Source organism: Mobula birostris, chromosome 22 (assembly GCF_030028105.1).
Source record: "Mobula birostris isolate sMobBir1 chromosome 22, sMobBir1.hap1, whole genome shotgun sequence".
NCBI classification, from domain to species: Eukaryota; Metazoa; Chordata; class Chondrichthyes; order Myliobatiformes; family Myliobatidae; genus Mobula; species Mobula birostris.
Window position 1 is genome coordinate 46,489,599 of NC_092391.1, and position 27,084 is coordinate 46,516,682.

Here is a 27,084-nt window from a genome sequence, read left to right on the forward strand (position 1 = left end):
GGATCTGAGGAAGTCTGAAGAGGAAATGGAGGTAGAGACTCTCACAATATCACACAAGTATCTGCATCAGCACTTGAATTGTCAAAGCAGAGCAAGCAATGTACTGTTAAACAGGATGAGTATACATGGGTACTTGATGGTAAAGACATGGTCTTAGAGCCTGGTTCTGCACTACACCATCACTCCACTTCCAATTCCACATCTACGTACATAACAACTCTCTCTCACAGTCACGGTCCCCAGTTAGTTATGACACTGTGACTAGCAACGACTAGAATGTGAAATTTCTTTGATTGGAAGTTTCACAGCCAGGCATGGGAGGGAGCATAAAGAACTACATTTGCTCTGGTCCAGGGCTCCAGTGAGAATGACACATGCCGGCACAGTTGTGAAGCTCTGTGCAGCCAAATAGTCTTTCACAATTACCTTCAAAAGTAGTGGGAAAATAACTGAGTTCAACAGTGAATCCAACCAGTCTTCCTGGAGATGCAACAGGAGAGGGAAGGAGCAGGGAATGAGTTATAGGAATTGCGTGAAATATGAAGATGTGTAAATTCCATATAAAACGAATAGTTGTGAATTGTTGCACAGCATGTGGGAACCGCACAGTCCTGGTAACAGGTTGAGAACTGGTGTTGGTGAAAAGCCCCCTCCCACTTCCTAATCTTCCCAGTACAAAGCACGGCAAGGGAACATCAGGCAAAACCCGGGACTTACCAGTCCAGGCACAGCCGTAGAGCTCAACCCTCATGCACACGCTGGCAGGCTGATCAGTCACTGGGATCACCCGCACATATCGAGCTATGATGGGAGGCCGCAGGTCCTTAAGAACGATGTCATAAGTATTGACATTTCCTGTGATGACCTGCAGGCGGAAAGAAGTTCCAGAGATTATATTGATCATCGTCTGTGGACAAGGTAGGTGTCCACACTGAAAAGAGTCAAATGTGAGCTTTGTATGAATCAGAATCAGGTTTAATATCACTGACATATGTTGTGAAATTTGTTGTTTTGCAGCAACAGTACAGTGCAATATATTTTAATGCAATACAATACAAATATGCAAAAAGAGAGCAAGTATAGTGAGGTAGTCAGAGTCAGGGCCAGGGAATTGACTGGGAGCATGAGAAGTGTCGTGGATGTAGGTGGGAAGGGACTGAACCAAGGAGGATAGAATGGAGTTGAGGTATGAGGATACGAGTTCAGTGGGCAGGGCCATCAGGCAAAGACAATGGGCCTACCCAGACAGTCAGGTTTGTGGATCTTGGGTAAGAGGTAGAAGCGAGCAGCGTGGGGAATGGATGGGAGTTCTCCAGAGTTGATGAGATCTGTGATGATGTCAGGGACAGTTTTCCGATGGTCCTGAGGGTGATCCTCTTCGAGGTGTTGGTATGAGGTGGTGCCTGAGAACTGCCGCTTGGCTTCAGCAAGGTAGAGGTCAGTCCACCGCACTACAACAGCAACCCCTTTGTCAGCGAGGTTGGGATTGGTGCGGGGAGAGTGGAGGAAAGTCCGTTCAGAAGGGGTAAGGCTCGAGGAGGACAGAGGAGTGCTGAAGTTGAGCTGGTTGGTGTCTCATTGGCAATTTGAGATGTGCAGACAGAGAACCAGAACGGGGTGTCCAAGAGGCAGAGGAGAGTTGGAGACGGGGGGAAGGTGTCATAAGTACGGGGTGTGAAATTCTTGCCAGAGAAGTGGGTTTGGAGACGGAGGTGACAGAAGAAGAGCTTGGCATCATGGTGGGTGTGGAACTCACTGAAGTGTGGGCGAAGGGGGACGAAGGTAAGGTACTTGTTGAGGACAGAACATTCTGCTTCAGAGAGGGGGAGGCTGAGGAAATGGTGAAGACATGGCAAAGAATAGAGGGGGAAGAAAGTTGGTGGTGCCAGAGAAGAGAGGAGGGAAAGAGCGTTCAGGAAGGTGGGGTGGGAGCAAGGTGTGGACTCGAGAGGCAGCGGTGGAGCCTGAGAGACCAGGGTTGGATAATGGTGATAGGGGAGGGGGAACCTGGGGGCCCAGCAGCAGTGAGGAAAGCCTCAGCTGATGTCCAGGCTGTAGTGAGAGCTAGAGGCTGCACAGCTGTAATCTGAAGGCATTGGTGGTGGTGGAATCTGAGATCTAGATCCATTCAGGGTTACTGGAACTTGGGTTGGTGACAACTGTGTCACTGGTCTGGAGGCATCCAGGGCCGTTGCAGCTGAAGTTAGAGTCGTTGAGATCCGGGGTATGGGAGGCAGCAGGAACCGTGGTCTGGGGGCATCAGGACCGTTGGAAACAGAGTTGGAGACTGGCGATCTTATGGTCCTTACTAGAAATGAGGAAGACAATGAATTGGAGGTTGAAGGTGTGGATCTGGTGTAGGATGAAATGTTGGAGAAGTCTGTGACAGACAGAGGAGAAAGAGGCCCAGAGCTGTGGCAGAGACTTAGACAGGGTCACCAGATATCTCTGCACAGTGGTAAGCTCATAGGATTCAGAGAAAGGAACCGTGGGAGAATCAGTCAATCAAGCAGAAGTATCTGGGTCCAAACCAGAGACCTGAAAATGGAGCTGGAAGCCATGTGGAACAAGATGGCGGTGAAGACAAGTTCCCACGAAGGATACGTAGCTGTGGTAGCGAGTCCGCGTGAGTACATAGTCGAAGAGTCAGAGGGCATCAGAGATCACAGGGGGAGCAGTGAGAAAGTCTAGATCGCTTCTATACATAGATTGACTGTATGTCCATAAAGTAACGCTAGGCACACAAGTGTCTGTACATAACAAAGCAGTGGTAGTTGAGGGTGTGGAGGGTAGGTTTAGTGGGTGGGGGTATTAATCAGCCTTAGTGCTTGGGAAAAGTAACTGTTTTTGAATCTGGTGGTCCTGGCGTGGACACTATGTAGCCTCCTCCCTGATGACTCGTAATCTCTCTCTACTTAATATGCTTCCCTTAAGTTACTCCTACGCCACTGAGCAAATGGTAATCTGGCATGCGTTGTCTAAAAGCACATTCAGAAATAATAAGACCATATGACACACTGCAGGAGCAGCCCATCAAGTCTGCTCCATCATGGCTGATTTATCAACACTCTCAACTCCATTCTCCTGCCTTCTCCCCATAACCTTTGATGCTCTGGCTTATCAAGAACTTGCCAACTCTGCTTTGACTATACCCAATGACTGGGCCTCCACAGCAGTCTATGGCAATTAATTCCTTAGATTCACTGCCTCTGGCTAAAGAAATTCATCTTCATCTCAGTTCTAACGGGACATCCCCTTAATCTGAGGCCGTGCCCTCTGGTCCTGGACTCCCCTCTATAAGAAACATCCTCTCCACATCCACTCTACCAAGGCCTTACAGTATTTAATAGGTTTCAATGAGATCCTCCCTCATTCTTCTAAACTCCAGTGATTACAGACCCAGAGCTATCAAACACTCCTCACATGTTAACACTTTCAGTATTGAAAAAAAAATTCTCCTGAATTCCTCTGGGTCTTCTCCAATGCCAGCACATCTTCTCTTAGATAAGGGGAGCAAATCTGCTCACAATACTCCATGCAGTCTGACCAATGCCAATGAATCCTCATCATTACAACCTTGTTTTTTATATTTTAATCCTCTTGAAATAAATACAAATACTGCATCTACCTTCATTACCATCGACTCAACATGTAAGTAAATCCTAGGGAATCCTGCAGGAGGACTCCCAAGTCCCTTTGCACCTCTGATTTATGATTTTTCTCCCCAATTAGATATTAGTCTTCATCTTTATTCCTTCTACCGAAATGCATGACCATACACTTCAATACGCTGTATTCCAACTCCCAATTTTTTGCCCAATTTCCTAATCTATCCAAGTTCTTCCTCAGACTTCCTGCTTCCTCAACACTACCTGCCCCTCCACTTATCTTCATATTGTTCATAAACTTGGCCCAAAGCCATCAATTCCTTCATCTAAATCACTGACATATACCATGAAAAGAAGTGGTCCCAACACCAACCCATGTGGAACACCATCAGTCGTCAGAAGCCAACCAAAACAGGCCGCCTGTATTCCCAGTCTTTGCCTCCTGCTATGCTAGTATTTTTTCTGTAATCTTATCTTGGGCTTTTATCTTGTTAAATAGCCTCATGTCAAAGGCCTTCTGAAAATCCAACTATACTACATCCATTGACTTTCCCTTGTCCATCCTGCTTTGAGCAGAAACATTTCCTAATGAGCATATACAATACAATTACAGCACGGAAACAGGCCAACTCGGCCCTTCTAGAAACCTTCCTTTACTGCAGCTCCTTTACATTGAACTGTTATTTCCTCAAAGAATTCCAACAGACTTGTTAGGCAAGATTTCCCTTTAAGGAAATCATGCTGATTTCAGCCTATTTTTATCATGTGCCTCCAAATACCTCGCAACCTCATCCTTAATAATGGACCCCACCATCTTCCCAACCACTGAAGTCAGGCTAACTAGCCTATAATTTCCTTTCTTTTGCCTCCCTCCCTTCTTAAAGAGTGGAGAGACATTTGCAATTTTCGGGTCCTAGTGATTCTTGAAAGACCATTCCTAATTCAAGTACATTTATTATCAAAGAATGGATAAATTACACAACCTTGAGATTTGGTTGTTCACAAAGCAAAGCAAGAAATCTGAAAGAACCCAATTAAAAAAAAATTAACAATGCGTTCATAATTTCTTCAACTACTTCTTCAAGCCCCTGGGGTGTTGTCTGTCTGGTCCAGATGACTTATCTACTCTTCGACCTTTCAGCCTCCCAAACACCATCTGCTTTGTAATTGCAACAAGACTCACTTCTGCCCCTTGACACTCTCAAGTTTCTGGCATACTGCTAATATCTTTCATAGTGAAGATGGATGCAAAATACTTGCAAGTTCATTCACCATTTCTTTGGCCCCCGTTCTCCAGATTCATTTTCCAGCATTCCGATATCCACTCACATGCCTCTTTTCCACTTTATGTAGTATATCTGAAAAAGTTTTCTATCCTCTTTAATATTATTGGCTAGCTTACCTTCATATTTCATCTTTGCTCTCCTTATAGTTTTTTTAGTTGCCTTCTGGAGGTTTTTAAAAGCTTCCCAATCCTCTAACTTCCCACTAATTTTTGAGCTAATGAGCTTAGGAAACAGAATTTGAATGGGTAGACATGGGCAGGTTTTTGAGGAGGATGACAGAACAAATTTAAAACACACTATTAAAAATTAGCACTACTGCAAGAAATTATCTAAGCACCTTCAGTATCAGTGTCTGCATTGTGAAATTATTTCATCACCTTGCTGTCATCTGGAATAGCTCCACAGAAATACAAGGCAATACAAAAGCAGATAACTGGAGTATAGGAAACAGGCTCCTCACCTGCTGACCCCAGCGATCCTTCCAGGAGATCCAGCGTGTCCCATCCCGGCTGTACTCCAGTTTGTAAGCGCGAGCAAATTCGTTCCCACTTCCGAAGGCATGCCGCCCCTGTGTGCCCAGCAGCGTGATGAAAGTGAGGACGTGGAGGTCAATCTGTAGATACTCTGTACTGTCTGGATGCAGGAGGTCGACTGGACACCAGGCTCCATCCCCCTCGTCCTTTTCCAGCCTGAAAACCAATGAGAGGCACTCTCGTCAACGGTGTACGTGGGCCATCTGCGCGAGGCAGCTGGGACTGCATTAACTCAACATAAGAGGCAGTAACGCTTAGCATGAACTTAGTTAGCAGTGAGGAGGGTACTGCAATATCCTGCATGCAGGAGGTGGCAAAGTACTGCATTCACTATCTGAACCCAGCTGCAGGAAGCCACAGGCACTGTACGAGGCAACATGAAATTGAAGCAGGTTAGGCCATTTGACCCTTCAAGCCTGCTTCATCATTTATCAAGATCATGGCTGATGTTTTACCCTCCAGCACAACTCCCACGTCCCTTGAAGCCCTTAAGGTGCCAAACACGTTTTGAGTGAACTCAGTGACCAAGCCTCCATAGCCCTCTGGGGTAGAAAATTACAGTCATTCATCACTCTGAGTGAACTAATGTCTTTCCGAGAAGGACAACCCCTTTTTCCAAAACAGTGGTTTCTCCAGCATGTCAAACCGCATGAGAATTTTGTAACTTTAATGAGGATTCTTCTCATTCTTCAGAACTCTAAAGAATGCATTCTCACCTACTCAATACTCCTCACACAGAAAATTTGCCATCTACAAAGCTATATAACACTTTTACAGCTTTCCCTCTGTAGCAAATCCACCTTCCGTTTAGGCAAAGAAACCAAAACTGTGCACAATATTCTCATCATAGTCTTAACTGGGCTCTAAATTGCTGCTGGGACACAGGCAAGGTGTCCGATGTCTGAAGAGCAAGAAATATCCCAGAAGGTTGGCACGGATAAGCTAAGAAATTACAGGCCAGTGACAGTAAGGGCAGTGGTAGTGAAATTATTGGAGAAACTTCTGAGGAACAGGATTATTCTTGGGATTTATCAAAAGTAGTCAGTATGGCTTTGTTAGTGGAGGTACCTTCTGATCAGATTGAACTTTACAGAGACAGCAAAATACAAGGGCAAAGTGATTGATGAATAGACTTGGATTTCACAAAGACCTTCGACGAGGTGCCACATGGGAAACTAGTCTAAAAGGTTAGAGTCCAAAGGAAGGGCCAAGTAAGTTGACAAATTGGATGCAGAACTAGCTTGGTAACAGAAGACACAGGGTGATGGTGAAGGACTGACTTGTGCGATTTTAAGTTATGATGCTGTGCAACTGAGATTAGGAGGTCCGTTTAGTAAGTTTGGAGATGCTGTGAAAGTTGGTGGTGTCATTGACAGTGATAATAATAACTTCCAGTCACCACACTGAATGTAGTGCATGGAATGGAGCATTTCAGTTATGAGGAGAGACTAGGAAGGCTGGGAGCGCTTTGCCTGGAATGCAGGAGGCTGAGGGAATCCTGAGAGAGCTATGCAAACTTATGAAGGACTTTGATCCAGAAGCTGGTTGGATATTAAAATAAGATGCATAGGTTTGGAGGAAGGGGATATGAGGTGCAGAAGAGTTGGAGAGTTTTCTTTACTCAGAGGACAGTTGGAATTGGGAATGCAATGCCTGAGGGTGTGGTGAGGCAAATATTAACATAGTGTTTTATATCTAAAACAGCACCCACCCTGCCAAGGATTTGAAGGTTACAAATCAAATGCTCAGAATATTACTAGCCAAAGGGCCTGTTTCTGTAGTCTCTGTCTTGTTATTGTCTTGTTTCCTTGACAATAGACAATGGTTAGACGTAAGCCTTGAACAGGGGAAAATCTGTAATGTGTTAACTTTCCTGAAGTCGGCAGGATGGCACTGCATTTGGAGTGAAGTGCACAGTTTTTGGTGCCTTATCTAAGTAAGGATGAGCTGACACTGGAGATTGTCTCGAGGAGGTTCACGAAAATGATCCCCGGAATGAAAGGGTTAACATATGAGGAGAATTTGATTGCTCTGGGCAAACTCACTGGAGTTTAGAAAAATTGGGGTGATGGGGTGGAATCTCATTGAACCCTACCAAATATTGAAGGGGCTGGATAGAGTGCACATGGAGAAGATGTTTCCATTAGTGGAAGACTCTAGGCACAGCCTTAGATTACACTGGACAACAAAGATTTTGCTTCCTGAATACCTTTAGGTGTATCTTATGAATGTTGGGCTGCTGATCATGAAAATCACCATGAAATTTCCCTACCACGCACCATTTTTTGAAATCACTTATGTTTATTATTTCAATTCATAATTCAAGTCAATTAAAATGTTGCCTACAATGTAAGCTGGAAAGTTTCCCATCTTGTCCAGGCATGCTTGGGCATGCTTAGGTGGCATGGCTGCTGCATGGCAGGACAGGTTTTAGTAATAATTACTGGGTTCAGGACTTTAAGGATGGAATTTGCTATCAACAGGCATAAAAATTTCTATGAAGGATTTTGATATTTGAGACAGATGCTTCCCAGAATAACTGATGCCAGGATTAAGGAAAGCATTTTTGTTGGTCCACAAATCAAACAGGTCATCAATGACAGGCAATTTGAAGAATTTCTTGTGGGACAGGAGAAAATCACAAGGAAGGTATTCAAGGAAGGTGTTGAAATTTTTCTCGGCATCTACAGAGCTCCAAACTATATGCAGCTGGTTGAAAGGCAAGCTTCAAACATATAAAACCATGAAATGCAACATGTCACTAAAGATGCAAACACGAGGAAATCTGCAGATGCTGAAAGATTCATTTTCTGCATTCCCATTTAGACTTCTTCCCTGCAAATCTTGGTACTGTTAGTGACGAGCATGGCAGGGCAACTGGAATCTAACAATGCTAGCGAATTATTGTTGGACATTTAAGTGAGAAGCCTCAGACACCAAGTAGAAATGAAAGTCATTAACAAAATATTTTTAACTTAGTTGAACTATTGCAAAGTATCAGCACCATTATGCAATTAAACATATTTCTTCAATAAAAGTTAATTTGTTGTTTCTCCAAATTCCTATGTGATACAAGTAGTCTGAAATTATATTTGTGTTCATCTTCAAGCAGTCTATCATATACAAAAAAATTCTGAGGAAGCAACACTTCTGAAAAAATTTGTTGTCCAGTGTTATTAGAAAGATGTCCCATTAGAACAGGAAGAATTTATTTTGCCAGAAATGGTGAATCTGCGGAATTCATTGCCACTACGGAGGCCAAATCATTTGGTATATTTAAAGCAGAAGTTGATAGGTTCTTGACTAGTAAGGCCAAAGGTTAAGAAGTCAAAGCAGGAGAATGGGGTTGTGAAGGAAAATAAATCAGCCATGTTTGAATGGTGGAATGGCCTAATTCTGCTCCTAGATCTTATGGTCTTATGGTAAATTGGATGAGTATAGACATGGCCATCATGGGCCAAGAGGCCTTTTTTCTGTGCTGTTTGACCCCATAACTCCAACGGGATGCAGGAAGGTGCAGTCTTGGCCCTCTGTCAGGGGCAGGGAGCCAGTGTATTGACTGACATAGGAAGGCAGTATACATGCCTTATAGGAGAAGGAATGCGAATAATGAAGAAACAAACAGGAAGCAGACCTGCAGCATAGAAACCTGTCTCCTATTGTTGGGATAATACAGTGTCTTCCAGTCACTTGGAAGGGAAGTCAATTACAGTGTCCCTTGTGATATGGGGTCTTCTGTATCCTTTATCTTAAATCTTACATGTTTAATAAAATTACTACTCATTCACCATGCCTTGTTGAAAGCCTTCTGAAAGTCCTAAACTACTATTCCCTCTGGTGAGTACTTCCTCAAAAAATAATCCAATAAAGATAGCTGTCATGAGACCATGCTGACTCTATTTCTTTAGATTATCATTTTCCAAATATGCTTCTATTACTTTCTTAATAATTAATTCTCAATTTTCTAACAAACGATGTTAGGCTAATTAGTCCTTATTTACCTCCCTATCTTTTTTGAAATAGGATGTTTTCCACTTCTCTGCTTTGTCTCCAGAATAAGGTTCTTCAGAAGATTATGCCTATTTAGTCAACTATTTTGGGAGCCACCTGTGATACAGGCATCTCAGGCTAGGGAACTCACCAGTCTTTAGCCCCACTAGTTGGTTTAATACTATTTTTTGGGTAATGATGGTGACATTAATCCCTCCCTGGCACTATTTGGCATTAATGGGATGTTCACAGTGTGTTCTCCCATAAAGATTGATGGTAGAACAGGTTTCCCCATTTCCCATAACTCATCTCCCAGCCTCTTTCTCTTGCAACGTGTGGTCATTTGAACCTTTTACTGCTTTTTAAATCATCCTTTTAAAAATTATCTTTTGCTCATTTCAATTTAGCACCCTCCTTCCCTTCCTTGGTTAGCCATTATTGGTTCCCTCATTCCTGAGAACCTTTCCATTCTATTTGGACACATTTTGTTGAGTGTTATGAACTATAGCTTGCCTGGTATCCTTCCTGCTCATGTTCTAGGCCAGTCCACTTTAGCCAATGCCATCCTCATTCTGTCTAGTTACATTAAACGTAGCTGCTTCTGACTCAGGTTTTCTTCTCTCTAACAGAGTACAAAATTCTCTCCTGTTATGCTCATTGGTTCCTAAGGGATCTTTTACTTTGAAGTCCTTTAACAAACCTGCCTCATTAGTATTTACCACTTCCAAGACAACTTTCCCTTCACCGGCTCCATAACCTCTTGCTCCAGGAAACTATCTCAAATGTTCTCTATAAATTTATCATCACGATCTTTTTAAACTTACCTAATTACATGAAGATTACAGCAAACCATTAATTCATACACTTTCCTACCATGTGGCTGCTGTTTGGAGATCACAGTATTCCAGCCAGTGTCTTCTTTCCCTTATTATTTCTTTAGCTCCTCTCAACATCTCTGATTCTACATCATCTTTTACAATTGTACTTCTTTCATCTCTTGCTCGAGTGCTGCCCTATGACTTTTCCTTACCTCTTGTCCTTTTTAAAGGACAAATATTACATTAACACACACAAAGTGCTGGAGGCACTCAACAGGCCAGGCAGCGTCTATGGAGACGAGTAAACAGTCAACGTTTTGTGCTGAGTTCCTTCAACAAAATTGGAAAGGAAGAGCAGAAGTCAGAGTAAGAAGGTGGGGAGAGAGGCAGAAGAAGTACAAGGTGATAGGTGAAACAGAGGGAGGGTTATGGTGTGAAGTAAAGAGCTGGGCTGGAGAAAGGGGAATCAATTTCCCAGCTCTTTACTTCACTTCCTCCTCTCCCGGTTTCACCTATCACTTGCCAACTTGTACTTCTTCTGCCCCTCCCCCACCTTCTTACTGTGACTTCTCCCCTTCCTTTCCAGTCCTGAAGGGTCTCACCCTGAAACGACAACTGTTTACTCTTTTCCATAGATGCTGCCTGGCCTGCTGAGATCCTTCAGCATTTTGTGCGTGGTTCTTTGGATTTCCAGCATCTGCAGATTTTCTTGAAATATTACATTAAGGCAGAGTTTTGCCAAATTTGTTCCCTGAAAGACCATGAGTATCTGGAACTCTACTCCTTGAGGATTAAGGCGGAAATAGGCAGATGTGTGATGAGCAGTAGAGTGAATAGTTGCCACGACTACACACGTAGATGCAGAGCTGACAATCAGATCAGGCATGAACTGAGAGAATGGAGGAGCAGGCACAAGCACTGAACTACTCCTCCTAACTTGTCTGCCTGGATGTGCTCGGCAATGATTATGAAGCAGGAACCCACAGATGTTGCTGGGCATGCAATGAATATTAGCATAATTAAATCATCTCATTTGTTGCAATGAGGAACAATTAGCAAGATTAGATCCCACAGTTGAAAAGGTTACAACCAAACGATGTGGCCTGTGAAAGGGGTGGTTACTGTAGGATTGGACAAAGGAGTAGGTGAGGTGAGGGGGGAGGTCTGACACAATCTGTATGCAAACCAGGACAACCACTGATAACCAGCTGTTGAACTGTACCTGCCAAACTGAGCCGCAGTTGATTTGTACCATTCGTTGGAGGCGGTGATGTCTTCATCTGGGATTGTGCCATCCTGCATTCCCAGTGCATAGCGGCACAGGCCTGTAGGTAATAGCAATAAAGTACACCTGAGTAATGGGCAAATTGGCACTAGGAGAACTGAAGAAATTACAGTTCAAACTCCACACAGAGTAAATCCCAATGAATCAAAAATGCACAATGTGCCATTTACTCCAGGGTTATTTATATAGTCACTGAAACTTTTAGCATAGCAGGGATTATTTGGTACATATTGACAATGCCAATTTCCAGATGGGAAGACCCATCCAATTGGACATTAACAGGCAGTGCAGTCCACATCATTTCAATAGTTTCGACCTTGTTTATCTTATTTGACTGGTAATCCTGAGCTCTCTGATAAGGATAGGAGAGGGAACCAGTCAGCCACACATCTGTTGTCAGGAAATTATACCAAACTATAACTTTCATCATTACTTGAGTGGATATCAATTTGCATTTATTTAAATCGTACATCCATCCCACGTGCGAGGGAGTAAAAATCTTTGCGTTATGACTCTGCCGCAATGTGCAGACATGTGGATTTCTAAGTCTAATGGCTTGTAGAAAGAAGCTGTCCCATTGCTGTCCAAAAATAAGGGCAGCATTTAATGTCCAGCCTTAATTACTCCCAAGGAGGTCCTGGCAAGTCTGGCTTGACAGCTGCAGCCTCAGATAGAAGCTACTCTCATAGACTTGTCAGACAGCATGCTTTTGACAAGGTAGCAAAAGAACAGACCAGATTTCCACATCACGACCTGACAGGCACTAGAATCCCTTGGAACCTTTTCCAGATCTTAGGTAGATTCTCCGGAGCACTCAGCTAAACATGGAGTTTGCAGCCAGAAAGCCTTGGGATCAGGTGAATATGTTGCTTCTGGTAGATGATGGCTGGCAAAGGTGTCTGATGAATGTAATGGGTGGTGCAGATATGGTGCTGGTGTGCATGGTTGGCAGTAGGGCTCATGTCATCTATTCCTGGAACTCCTTGGCGCTCTCATACCCTTTATCACTTAGCAGTGATTCCAGGTCAAATCCACGCAGGAAAAAGGCAGTGTTCCCTATCCCTCTGTTCCTCTTGGTAGGAAAGGGCATGGATTCAGAAGGTGGTGTTGAAAGACTCTAGATGGATGCTGCAGCATTTGGTTTACCTGGTTTAGGCCAGAGTCACAGTGCACCAACTGTGGGAGCAGCCAATGTTTCAAATGGTGCCAGTCAGTCAGTGGGTGCCATCCCCAATCCGGGGTTGGCGGCTATGCACCTCCATCTTCTTCGATCTTGCGACAGCACCCAGCACAGCCCCTCCTTCGCCTTGGCACTGCCCACCGCTGCCCCCGCTGAAATCAAGCCCGAGGCCATGTCGGCCTCCAGCCGCGGTCGCTTCTTCGAGCTCGGCCCTTCCTTAGGCGGAGGCCTTGGGCAGGTCCAGGCACACGGTGCAGCGCCCAAGTTCATCATGTCTCTTCTAACTAAGTGCATAGCATACCATTCGTAGGTACGTGGTGAGGCTTTAATCTCTTCCATGGAAGATGGCCGTTGGCTCACAAGGAGCTCATCCACCCTTTGTCAGGTCTTGTTTTTTTCAGTCCTGCTGGGTGTCCTCACACCCTCCTCACCAGACTAAGTCCGGTGGGGGAGTCGGCTAAGTCGCTGACTACTCCACCCCAGCCCCCGGCCGAGCGCCGGGCGCTCACCCCCCGCCGAATCTCTCTGAGCATCCGGCGCCCGACCGAAAACTATGGTCAAGCGGCCAGCGACCAAACTGGAACTCAAATGCTGCTGCTACAAAAAGCTACTGACATGGCATTTTACCTGATGTATTATACTTAGTTTTCCAGAAGGCATTTCGTAAGGTGTTGCATCAAAGACTATCGTGCAAAATAAAAGCTGATGGTGTAAGAGGTAAAATATTGCTATATACAAAAGATTGTCTGGTTAACAGAGCGTAGGCATGAATGGGTTTTCCAAGTTAGTAAACTGCAGTAGGTGATGTGCCACAGGGATCAGTGTCAGAACCTCAACTCCTTATTTTTAATGTTAATAACTTGGATGAAGGTACTGAAGCTATAACTGCAAAATATACTGAAATGCATAGACAAGCGGAAGAGTTTGTGATAGGACAGAAGGAGACTACAAAGGGATATAGATAAAATGAGTGTGTGGACAAGGAGCTTGCATCTTCAAGTGAGCAATTTCAAGGTCCTGGGTGTCGACATCTCTGAGGGTCTATCCTGGGCCCAACATATTGATGCAGTTACAAAGGAGGCACGACAGCGGCTGTATTTCATTAGGAGATTGAGGAGATTTGGTATGTCACCAAAGACACTCACAAATTTCTACAGATGTACTGTGGAGAGCATTCTAAATGGCTGCATCACTGTCTGGTATGGTGGGGGGCAGAGCATTGCACAGTATTGGAATAAGCTGCAGAAAATTGTGAACTCAGTCAGCTCCATCATGGGTACTAGCCTCCCCAGTATCCAGGACATCTTCAAAGAGCAATGAATCAAAACAGCAGCATCCTTCTGCTCCTTTGTCTTGTGATCTTGTGATCTTGTGATCCATCATTAAGCACCCTCATCACCCAGGACATGCCCTCTTCTTATTGCTACTATCAGGGAGGAGGTACAGAAGCCTGAAGGCACACACTCAAACGACCAGTCAGGGCCCCAGACAGTCCTTCCAGGTGAGGTGACACTTCACCTGTGAGTTGGCTGGGGTGATACACTGCGTCCGGTGCTCGGAGATCGTTTTGCTGAACACCTACGCTCTGTCCTCCAGAGAAAGTAGGATCTCCCAGTGGCCACACATTTTAATTCCACGTCCCATTCCCATTCTGATATGTCCATCCATGGCCTCCTCTACTGTAAAGATGAAGCCACACTCAGGTTGGAGGAACAACACCTTATATTCTGTCTGGGTAGCCTCCAACCTGATGGCATGAACATTGACTTCTCAAACTACCGCTAATGCCCCACCTCTCCCTCGTACCCTATCCGTTATTTATTTATATACACACATTCTTTTTCTCTCTCTGTCTCTCTCACTATACCCCTTGCCTATCCTCTGGGTTTTCCCCCCCTCCCCCTTTTCTTTCTCCCTGGGCCTCCTGTCCCATGATCCTCTCATATCCCTTTTGCTAATCACCCGTCCAGCTCTTGGCTCCATCCCTCCCCCTCCTGTCTTCTCCTATCATTTCGGATCTCCCCCTCCCCCTCCAACTTTCAAATTTCTTACTAGCTCTTCCTTCAGTTAGTCCTGACAAAGGGTCTCGGCCTGAAACGTCGACTGTACCTCTTCTTAAAGATGCTGCCTGGCCTGCTGTGTTCACCAGCAACTTTTATGTGTGTTGCTTGAATTTCCAGCATCTGCAGAATTCCTTGTGTTTGCAAATGATTCAGGAACCTGTTCTTCCCCTCTGTCACCAGATTTCTGAATGGACATTGAACCCATGAGGACTATCCCACCACTTTTTTTGCACTACTTACTTAATTTATACTTCTTACCATAATTTACAGTTATTATTATGTATTGTAATGTACTGCTACCGCATATTAACAAATTTCATGACACATGCAAATGTTATTAAACCCGATTCTGATTCATATGGTGCACAGCTTGGGAAAATATGAAGTGTGTATATTGGCAGGAAAAATATCAATAAATACTTTCTGTAGATAGTAACACTATAGAGTTCCAAGGTGAAGAGGGACCCATACTGGGAACATTTACATTTATTGCAGGAGTAACTGAAAACATAAGTAAGGAAGTTATCTTTCAGCTATAGTAATTGCTGGACTTTAGAACAGTGAGAGTGGATTTAAAGAGGTCTTGTCAGAGTGGGTGTGGAGAAAATGTTTCTTCTAGGAGTCAAGGTCACTGTTTAAAAACAAGGTTGAGGTGAGGCAAATGTTTTCTTTCAGAGTCGGGTATCTTTGGAATGCTTGTCCCAAAGACAGGTGAAAGCACCGTATTTGAATATTTGACCATATTTAAGGCAGAGGCAGACAGGTGCCTGATAAGTAAGTGGGGATGGGCAAGGTGAAAGGTTGCTGAAGGTAGATAGTCAGAAAGTGATTTAGAGCTGAGTTTGCAATTGGATTAGCCATGACTTTATTGAAAGATGAAGCAGATTCCAGAGCCTGAGCAGTTTACACCATGTCCTAATTCACACATGGAAGGGCACAGAATATACTCCACGGGTAGGGGAGTATCTTAACGCCCATCACCAAGCATAGCTTGACGGTGCCAAGAGCGTGAAGATCCTGAAGGAAGCAATAGCCAGATTGGGCCCACTTGAGGACAGGTAAGCCGATAAGAACTTATGCTTAACAGTTTCCTTATTGCTGCAAGATCTGGCTATGACTGCACTAGTAAGCGTGTCCACAACACTGAAGTGGGTGCAGGTAAGTGCCGCATTCAAGAGCTGCTGTGGGACATTACCAGCAGCAGAAATCTATGGCTATAATCTTATCACTGTCAAGGTAAGAAGAAACCCTGGCCGAACAAAAGAAGTGAAGAGCAAATGCAAACAGACTTTTTCCACTGAGGTTGTGTGAGACTAGAACTAGAGGTCATGGGCTAAGGACGAAAGGTGAAATATTTAAGGGAAACAAGAAGGGGAGCTTCTTCCTTCAGAAGGTGGTTAGAGTGTGGAGCGAGCTGGTAACTGAAGTGGTGGATATGGGTTCAATTTCAGCATTTAAGAGAACTTTAGATATATACATGGATGGGAGTGATGTGGAGGGCTATCCAGGTGCAGGTTGATGGGACTAGGTAGAATAACAACTCGGCACAGACTAGATGGGCCAAAAGGCCTGTTTGGTGCTGCAGTGCTCTATGACTCTAAGTAATTGGTAAGATGGTAGTGCACTTGGATGCAGTGGCCTCTCCGGGCCCAAACAAGGGCGCAATTGTTCGTTCTTTATGTCTTGTTTACAATTGCAGGGCTTTGCTGGATGTTTAAGAGCATTAAATATGACAGGTCTACCCCACTAGTGAGTTGGTGGATAGCAATGGAGCTGGACTTTTTGTGCACCGGGTTGCAGCCTGCTTCAGCCACACAGGAGGTGCATGATCCAACAAACAGTGGAAATGTTTGGCTTGGACATCCTTCTTGTGATTGCAAGGCCCTGTGGGAAATTGGTAACATAGAATACTGCGAGTCCGAGTCGCTGGCTCATTGGAATGATCGACGGCGGGGGAGCCGCATTGCTTTGGTTGTTGCGTGGGCACGGCCTCATGCCTTCATGTCGCCTGTTGCGGTCACCGCTGAAGCAGACGCTGGAGCTGGCTGTGTGCTGCTGGATTCTTTACTAGGTCAGGGGGCTGACCCTTCCTGTGGTTGCTGCTCTCCAGTACTTGCTCCCAGGAAGACAAGATGGATCGCGCTCTTCTACAGTTGCACTTGTGAGGGGGGGTGTTCTTGCTTAAGGACAACATCCATGCATCAGCAATCTACAGGCCATGACACTCAGTGACTTGAGCTTTAATATAATTATTTCATATACTTTTTAAACTGTGTTTTTTTGCTATTATAATTATACGTGCCAGGTGCTGCATATGACTGCTGGTGTTGTGTATTGCATCTTGGCCACAGAGGAACGCTGTTTCGTTTGACTGTATTCCTGTGTACGGTTGAATGACTAACATGAACTTGAACACTGGGAGTTGCACTAGACGTACCTGAAAATGAAGTGGCAATTCTTGAAGCTGCAATATATAACCTCAATGGAGAATTCAGCAAGAAATCGACAAAGTTAAGCAATTCCACAGTCAATAGATTCGATCAAAACTCCATCAGTCTGCTGTATCCAATATCTCTCGGCAACAGGGACTTGTTGAGAATCCCAGCTTCAATAATGGTCAAGCTAAACACCTAACCACAAATGATGAGGCCCAGAAATATGCAAGTGTGTCCATTCATAAGTGCTGTGCGGCTGAATAACTCAGCATTCTCCTCAGGTCACCCTGGCAGAAGTCAGTCTGTAACCAGTCTGATTTATCCCAAGTGACACGACATGGCTGAGAACATGAGATGAATCCGAGACATTCAGCTGAAGTGCTGAAAGTTTGTGCTCTGGAACCAGCTGGCTTGTGTCTAAGCACTTTTAGCAGAGTCACATCACTGGCAATTTGCCAGTAATGAGGAAAACAGCTTGGATACATCTGGCCAAATCCAATATGGCCAATTACCACCCCATCAAACTATTACAAAGCAATGAAACTTTCAAGGCATAGAGTAATAGAGAAAATAGAACACTACAGCACAGAAGCCTTTCAGCCCATCTAATCTGTGCTGAACATTAACCTGCCTAGTCCCATCAACCTGCACCCATTCTTTAGCCCTCCATACCCCTCCCATCCATGTACCCACCCACATTTCTCTTAAATGTTGATGGGAGCTCGTTCCACACTCACCGCCGTCCGAATGAAGAAGTTCTCCCTCATGTTCCCCCTTAAACATTTCACCTTTCACCAGTTCAATTCAACAGCATACACCTAACAATAATCTGTCAAATTGAAGGTCATGGTGCAAGAGGTAACATGCTGCTGCATACAAAAGATTGGCTAGTTAACAGAGCAGGCATGAATGGGTTTTTCATGTTAATAAGATGTAATGGTTGGTGTGCTACATGGATCCATGTAGAGCCTCATACTCTTTACAATTCATGACAACGAACTTGGGTTTTGCCCTGACTCACTCAGCTAAACATTCTTGGTTCAAACGTGGTCCAAGCAAAGTACCAAGTTCCAAAGACCAGATTGCCTTTGGAGGCAAAGAAGTCAGAGACAAGATAGAATTCTTCATAGGCTCAAGTTACACCTTGCACAAGGAAGTAGCTTGTAGTTATTGGAGGACATCACTCCAGTTCCACCACATCACAGGACAGTGTTCTGTCCAACCACCTTCAGCTGCTTCATCAATGAAAGACCTTCCTTTAATCAACTGATGAAGAACGTGGATTTTTGCTGATGTTTGAAGAGTCACAATTCTTCAGGTAATGAAACAGAAGCAAATCTGGTTAATAGACTCCCACGGCCTGAAATGTAAAACTCACACCACACAACCACCATGCAATGAACCACTGAATAAAGATTCTAATCATTCCCTTACCGTTCAACAGCAATACCTACAGAGAAAGGCAGGAGGAACTTGGAACTCTCCATACCTGACGTTTTTGCTCGTGTTCAATGTTAATTTTAAATCTGATTGATAGATTTTTGTTAACCAAAGATACAAGATGATATGAGACATGGACAGATTATGTACAATTAGTTCATAGATCAGACACAAACACATTTTGAACAGCAGAACAAATGTGGGAGACTAATTGTCTTCTTTTTTCTGATAGACTGAAATGAAAAAATATTATACATTAGGTTTAACACTGGGAGCTAGTGTTAATCCACACATAAACTGTATCAATATATTTCAGGGAAGCAATTTAGTGCAGTTTACGGATACAGCTGAAAATAATTTTATTTCAAGAAATTAATATTCTTTACCACAACTACCTGATCCACTCACTTTGTATAACTCAATTTTAATGTTTAAGAGTTCTGTAAGCATAATTATTCAGAAATCATCCAGAGGTTTGGACAAATGACCCAGAGACATGGCTTCAAATCCCACCACAGCAACTGCAAAATTCCATTAAGTAAATCAACCAGCATTAATGATGACAACCATGAAGCCATAGCAGTCTTGTAAACATCTATTTCAGAGAAGGAATTCAATCTCAGCTGGTTGTGGCTTGAAGTTTTATTTGTAAAAATATGATTGGGAGTATATTTGAACAATAGCTATGCACCAAGAACTTTCCTGAAGGACCTCAATCAGTGAACAGTTATCATGGCGATTAATTAATGTGGTCTGTTCCCTGTTCGAGTGCTGGCCTTTTGGTCATTGCAATTATCTTAAAATTAGCGTAATAGATCATAGCAACTCAGTATGTGCTGATGCAACTTTCTCAATCTTTTGGACAATTTTGGAAAAGTTTACCCATAACCTAGATATCACTGGAAAAATATCTAACAGGTTCATTAGCATTCTTCAGAGAAAAAGCCCCCTTTTATATCAGTTCAGTCCCTCGACTGACAAGGACTCAGAGTAATTGGGAGGATGGCAGAAGCGGAGATGATAAACAATCTTTTCACTCACAACAGCAAAGGTCTGAAATTCACTGTCTGAATTGTGTAGCAGATACCCATGTTACAACTAAAAAAAATCTTGAAGTGCACTAACCAACAGAAACAGGGAAATGTGATTTGCCAAAATAGTTTCCTTAGCTGGCATCTATGCCATGGGCCTTCGCCCAAGCTGTAAATTACTTTGATTCTGTGACTGCAGTCCCTCAGAACTATGTTGACTGCTCAGTGATATTGCCCAGCGATTCTTTCAGTTGTGGCTCACAGAGCTCACCATTTTCTCTGAGCTCTACAGCTGACCAATAAATAACAGCCCACATTCCCTAAATTAATTTCAGAAAGCTGCAATTGCTTCTTTTTTCTAAAAGTCTTGCAACTCTCCTCTCCCTTCTCTGCTGCTCTGACCCGACTTCTTCTAGTTACAACCATTGGGGAGAAGGTACAGGAGTCTGAAGACCTGCACTCAGTGATTTAGGAACAGCTTTTTCCCATCTGCCATCTGATTTCTGCATGGTCCATGGACCCTTGTTGTCGGAGTATCTTGTTACTCTTCTTTTGCACTAAATATTTTTACAATTTATAATTTTTTTATGTTTTTGCACTATATGCTGCTGCAAAACAACACATTTCACATCATATGTCAGTAATAATAAATCTAATTCTGACTTTATGTTACCAGAGACCACAATTGCTAGCAAGAAGTACAACAGGAGAAAGATTCCCAACAGACTAATCAATGTTTATAGGTCAGTAACTGGGTTACATTGGAGATTAATGTTTCCAGTAGTGGGAGAGTCTAGGACCAGAGGGAACAACTCCAGAATAAAAGTATATCCCTTTATAACAGAGATGACGAGGAATTTATTTAGTCAGTGAGTAATAAATCTGTGGAATTCAATGCCACAGACGGCCATGGCGGCCAAGTCATTGGGTATATTTAGTTTGATGGGGTCTTGATTAGTAAGAGAGTAAAATGTTATGGGGAGAAGGCAGGGGAATGGGTGTGAGCGATTGAATGGCACAACAGACTTGACTGTCTGAATGGCCGAATTATGCTCCTGTGTCTTATGAATTAAGCATCACTTTAGGACCCCCCCAGCTGCTACCAGGCACTGACTAGGGAGAGGACTGCCCAGTTAAGTTGCTTGCTAGGTTACCAGTTAAATAAATCTTTGTTAAATAAATCCCTCAAATCAATTGAATGAAAATTATGGACCCAACAATTTCTTACCAGGATTGACTTGAGCTTTGGAATTCCCCAGGTAATGAAGTATCAATAGGAAGCACCAAAGCATTCTGGTTAGGAAGGCACTGCTCGGAGAGTTGGCTTTGCAGCAAAGGAGGTTCTTACAAAGGAGGTTTACATCTCTGAAAAAGAAAAATAAATAAAATAAACATTGGAATCACCGACAACATAAACCATGCAATCTTCACTGGCGACATGAACAATGGACTAATCCGCAGGAACAGATCACAGAGATTAATCATGAATTAGGAATGCCACTAGTAACGCCAGAAAGATAGAAAGAGGGTTTTGAGGCATTAGTGAGAAAATAAAAAGAAAATTGGGAACAATCTGTTGAAGCATCAGAAAGGGAACAGACAGGATAAGATAGCAAGGAATGAAAGGACTAATTGCCGGGAAGATCAACGGAGAGTAAGAAGCCCGAGGGTGCCTTTGAGTCTGCGTCCAGGGAGCTATACAATAACAAGCTCTGTTTTTATCCTGTTGATGTTTATGTTGCCCAGGCCCCGAGTCTCCCCTGACTCACCAATGGATGTAATAACTCTGGTCAACACTGTGCATGCATGGACTTGGCAGCACTCCACAAATTCCTCCATAACATCTCTTTCACGTTCTCTCTCGGCCAAAACACTCTCAAACTAAAAGGTCGTGACCAGTTTGATGGTATTGGTCAGCTCATGTAAGAAAATGCAATTCGTCCCATCTGCGCTGAAGAGCAGAAATCAGAACAGATAGACAGGGCTAAGCTGCACTTTACACAATGAATCCTGAACAAATACGAAAGAGAGTGACTAGATCTTGGCTTACACATTGGGATGAAGTCAGCAGGCAATACTTTGGTTTGCAATTAAATAATCTGTTAACCCCAATGTCTCCTTCCACATAAATGCACAGACTGTTTTAGGCATTTCAGCTGTTGAGTCACAAAGTCACAAGACAATTAGACCTTCTCAGATTTAATGGAATGTAAACACAACGCAGAAGTTGAACAAAGTCTGCCACCCATCTCATTATGTTTCAACACAGGGACGTCATTCTTCACCCCCCCTCTTCCCCCCCTCCCCCCCCACTCCAGAGTATCAGTACTCTGTTTAATGGTCATGAATGGTCATTTGGTGAAGGATTGTGTGGAAGAAAATAATGCATGCTAAATGAATGCAAGAATAGAAGGAATAGGAGGAAGAGTGGGCCATTTGGCCCATCAAGCCTGCACAGCCATTTAGTAACATCTGGTGACCAGACCTTGGCCTCAGTTGCCTCTCCCTGCTTGGTCTCCACAACCTTCATTTGCTATTTTGGCCTTAACAGATTCAATTATTCACCCTCCAAAACTTCAATGGGATTTTTAAAAAAATCGGAAGATTCCTTTTCACAGAAACAATTCCTCCTCAAGCATCTAAAGCGGGTTGCCCCTTATTCTGAACATATGACCTCCACCAGTTCCCACAAGGATCCATCCTGCCCAAATCCCTGCTGGATCATGTAGTTTGAAATTAGATCCACTCCAATGTCAACATGCTCAACCTTTCTTCATTTCACAGAGAAAGCCCAGTGTGCTTAATCGGATTTTACCTGCTGCTGAACTGCCACAGTGTTTCACTGTTCCAGAGAAATCTCTCTTGGTCTGCCCGCTGCCCTTCCCCACCACCTCGACTGGCCTGCTCCTTTTCTCAGTTCCAATGAAGGGTCCCAGACAGGGACCATTAACCATTTCTCATTCAGGGAACATAGAACAGTACAGCACAGTCACAGTGCAGGCTCTTTGGCCCATTGTCTTGTGCTGACCTTTTAACCTACTCCAAGATCAATCTAACCTTTCCCTCTGACAAAGCCCTTCATTTTTCTTTCATGAGTTTCTTAAATGTTCCTAATGTATCTGCCTCTGCCACCACCCCTGCCAGTCTGTTCCACTCTCCGTGCAAAAGGAAATTACCTTTGACATCCCTCCACACTTTCCTCCAATCACTTTAAAAGTAGGACCTCTTGTACTACCTTGGAAAAAAGACACTAGTTGAACACTCTAGCTATGCTGTTTGTTAGCTTATACACCTCTATCACATCATCTCTCCTCTTTGAGCAGAGGAGGATGAAAGCTCCAGCTTCCTCAGCTTTCCTTACAAAATAAGTCTAATCCAGGCAGCATCCTGGCAAATCTCCTTTGCACCCTCTCTAAAGCTTCCACATCTTTTCTATAATGAGGTGACCAGAACTGAATAAAATGATCTAAGTGTAGTCTAACCAGAGTTTATAGAACTGCACATTACCTCACTGTTCTTGAACTCACCGAATGAAGTTCAACACACAATTTACCTTCTTAACCACCCTATCAACTTGCGTAGAAACTTTGAGAAATCTATGGACTTGGACCCCGACATCTCTCTGTTCCTCCACACTGCTAAGAAACAAGGAATTGAAAGCACATTTGTATTCAAAGTATTTATGCAACATACAACACTGGTTAGTTTTCCCCCACAGTCAGCCACGAAACAAGAACCATGGAACCTCAACCCCCTTTCCCCCATGTGAAAAAAAACACAGAAATGGCAACAAAAAAAGTGTAAAAACACAGAATATAACATAATCAAAACACATATTTGAGTTCAGCTCGGTGTTCCTTTATCTAAAGGCCGTCCTAATTCACAATCACCAAACTAGCAATAAAAATAAAAGAAGTGACCAGAAAAACTGGAAACACATAATAACATTGTAGGGGGAAGGGGGGAAGAGAGAGAGAGAGAGAGGAGAGGGGGAGAGGAGGAGTGGGAGAGGGGGAGAGGGGGGGAGAGGGGGAGAGGGGGAGAGGGGGGAGGGAGGAGGGGAGAGGGGGAGAGGTGGGGAGAGATAATTTAAACGCAAGGAATTTCCATCAGGAGCAGTGCGCGAGAGAGAGACCATCACATGCGGCCAACTCCCTCCAGCAGCAGTAAGCGAGAGGCTGGTGTATGGCGCTGAAACCTTGCTGGGTTTGATGATTTCAATTTTCCTCGGTGCTTCCAGTGGCGAGATTGGTGAGAAATGGAGTTGATCATGGCCCCGCACCATCTCCAGGCTTCTGGGCTTTGCTTGCAGCCTTATGGAACCCTTTCAGAGACAGCAAAGCGCCAGATCCCTCAAACGGTCCGAAAACACACCGCCAGAATGCAGATCGCAGGCTCCAACAGTTACAGGACCACATTTGAAATAAAAGGACGCAATCCTGCCATAAATTTTGCATTCTGCCTTCAAGTTCAACCCCCAAAAGTATATCACCTCATACTTTCCCAGACAGAACTTCATCTGCCACTCCTCAGCCCAGCTCTGCACATGCACTAGACACAAAATGTTAAAGAAACTCAGCAGGTCAGGCAGCATCTATGGAAGTGATAAACAGTTGATGCTTTGGACTGAAACCCTTCATCAGAAAGGAAGGGGGAAGAAGCTGGAATAAGAAGGCGGGGGTCCAAGCTAGAAGGCAATAGGTGAAGCCAAGCTAATTGGGGAGGGGAGGATGAAATGAAAAGCTGAGAGGTGATAGGTGGAAAAGGTAAAGGGCTGAAGAAGAAGGAATGTGATAGGAGAAGAGAGTGGACCATTGGAGAAAGGGAAGGAGGAAGGGAATCTGAGAGAGGTGATAGGCAGGTGAGGAGAAGAGAAGGGGTAAGAGGGGAGCCAGAAAGGGGAATGGAAAAGGAGAGGGGGGGGGAGAGAAATTAATGTAAATTAGAGAAATTGATGTTCATACTGTCAGGTTGGAGGCTACCCAGATGGTGTTGCTCCTCCAGGCTGTGAGTGGCTCATCGTAGCAGTAGAGGAGGCCATGGGCCGACATGTCAGAATGGGAATGGGCAGTGGAACTAAAATGGATGGCCACTGGAAAATCATGCTTGTTCTGGATGGAGCAAAGGTCATCGACAAATCAGTCACCCAATCTGCATCAGGTCTCACTGACGTAGAGGAGGCTACACCAGGTGTACCGGATACAGGAGATAACCCTGAAAGACTTTGCAAGTATAGTGTTGCCTCACCTGGAAGAACTGTTTCTGCAGGGATAAATGCCAGGAGGTATATCAGTGGGGAGGAATGAATGGACAAGGAAATCATGGAGAGAGTGAACCCTGTGGAAAGCGAAGAGTGAAGAGGGGTAAAGATGTGTTTGGTGGTAAGATCCCATTGAAGCTGGCGGAAGTTGAGGGACATAATGTGCTGGATGCAGAGACTCATGGAATGGTAGGTAGGACAAGAGGAATTCTAACTCCATTAAGGCAGTGGGAAGGTGGGGTAAGGGCAGATGTCAGGGAAATGGAAGAGATGCAGGTGAAGGCAGCATCAATGGCAAATGAAGGGAAAGACTGTTCTTTAAAGGAGGAGGACACTTCTGATGTTCTGGAAAGGAAAACCTCATCTTGGAAACAGATGTGAAGAGATGAAGGAACTGAGAAAGTGGAAAACTTCTACAAATTTCTACAAACTGCTACAAATGTAACGTGGAGAACATTCTGACTGGCTGCATCACCACCTGGTTTGGGTCGTGGGGGGGCTACTGCTCAAGATCAAAGTGAGTTGCAGAGACTTACAAAATTAGTCAGCTCTGTCATAAAAGTTGCTGGTGAACGCAGCAGGCCAGGCAGTATCTCTAGGAAGAGGTGCAGTCCTGACGAAGGGTCTCGGCCTGAAACGTCGACTGCACCTCTTCCTAGAGATGCTGCCTGGCCTGCTGCGTTCACCAGCAACTTTTATGTGTGTTGCTTGAATTTCCAGCATCTGCAGAATTCCTGTTGTTTGCAGCTCTGTCATCTTTGTCTCTGTAGCGTCCAATATATCAGCGGTCCCCAACCACCGGGCTGCGGACCAGTATCGGGCCGCGAGGAAACGATATGAGTCAGCTGCACCTTTCCTCATTCCCTGTCACGCACTGTTGAACTTGAACATAGGGTTGCCAACTGTCCCGTATTTGCCGGGACATCCCGTATATTGGGCTAAATTGGTTTGTCCCATACGGGACCGCCCTTGTCCCGTATCTCCCCCGTTAAGGTAGAATGTTCCTATAAAACCTTTCGTGCTGAAATGGCGTAAAGCCAAGAAGCAATTACTATTAATTTATGTGAGAAAAATTTTTGAACACTCCCAGACTCAAAAAATAACCTACCAAATTGTATGAAATAACACATAAAACTTAAAATAACACTAACATATAGTAAAAGCAGGAATGATATGATAAGTACACGGCCTATATAACGTAGAAGTAATGTATGTACAGTATAGTCGGGAAGATTAAGCCAAAACTGATTTGTGTTAAAAAATCGGCACGTACGCGCATGCGCACACAGGTGCCCGTGCAAGGCTTCATGGTCATGGTAGTCTTTTTGGGGTAAACACAAGTGTCCCGGGATTTGACTGCTACTTTTGTCCCTTATTTGGGAGTGAGAAAGTTGGCAACCTCAACTGTAAAAGACAAGTTGAGGTGAGTTTAACCCTACTTAAACAACCACCCCCCCGCTCCAGTCAGCCGGTCCACAAGAATATTGTCAATATTAAACCGGTCCGCGGTGCAAAAATGGTTGGGGACCCCTGCAATACATCTTCAAGGTGCGGTGCCTTAGGAAGGGGCATCCATTATTAAGGACCACCACCACCCAGGACATGCACTCTTCTCATTGTTACTATCAGGAAAGAGGCACAGAAGCCTGAAGGCACACACTCAGTGATCCAGGAACAACTTTTTCCCTCTGCCATCTGATTTCTAAATGGACGTTGAACCCATGAACACTACCTCACTACTTTTTATTTCTGTTTCTATTGCACTACGTATTTGACTATTTCATAGACACGTATATACTTACTACAATTCAGTTTTTTTCTCTTTTTTTTTGTCACGTATTTCATTGTACTGCTACCGTAAAGCTAACAAATTTCATAACATATGCCAGTGATATTAAACCTGATTCTGAATTTGAGAATGGCATTTTTACAAGTGACAGGGTGGGAAGAAGTAGTCAAGATAACTGTGAGAGTCAGTAGGTTTATAAACGGTATCAGTAGATAACAATCAAAGATAACTTTCTAACTCGAGAAATGGAGACAGAGAGATCGAGTAAAGGGAGAGAGGTGTCAGCAATGGACCAAGTGAATTTAAAGGTGGGGGAAAGCTGGAGGCAAAACTGATGAAATTAACATTAGTATCAAACTGGCTGAT

At 44.0% G+C, this 27,084-nt stretch overlaps 1 protein-coding gene across 6 annotated transcripts in view; it reads right to left on the bottom strand.

Moving 5' to 3' along the window:
- LOC140186406 (discoidin domain-containing receptor 2-like) overlaps positions 1-27,084 on the bottom strand; it is a 118,355-nt gene that overhangs the window by 44,868 nt on the left and 46,403 nt on the right. For 5 of the 6 annotated variants that reach the window (XM_072240647.1, XM_072240644.1, XM_072240645.1 and 2 more), the window contains 4 exons: positions 20,898-21,034; positions 11,458-11,560; positions 5,355-5,583; positions 718-865 (listed from right to left, as the gene is read on the bottom strand). In XM_072240647.1, coding sequence (XP_072096748.1) covers positions 718-865; positions 5,355-5,583; positions 11,458-11,560; positions 20,898-20,961 — 544 coding nt within the window. In that variant the 5' untranslated portion in view covers positions 20,962-21,034. Of the gene's footprint in view, positions 1-717; positions 866-5,354; positions 5,584-11,457; positions 11,561-20,897; positions 21,035-21,438; positions 21,542-27,084 lie in introns of those variants that run through there. The other variant, XM_072240648.1, reaches the window with a different exon arrangement.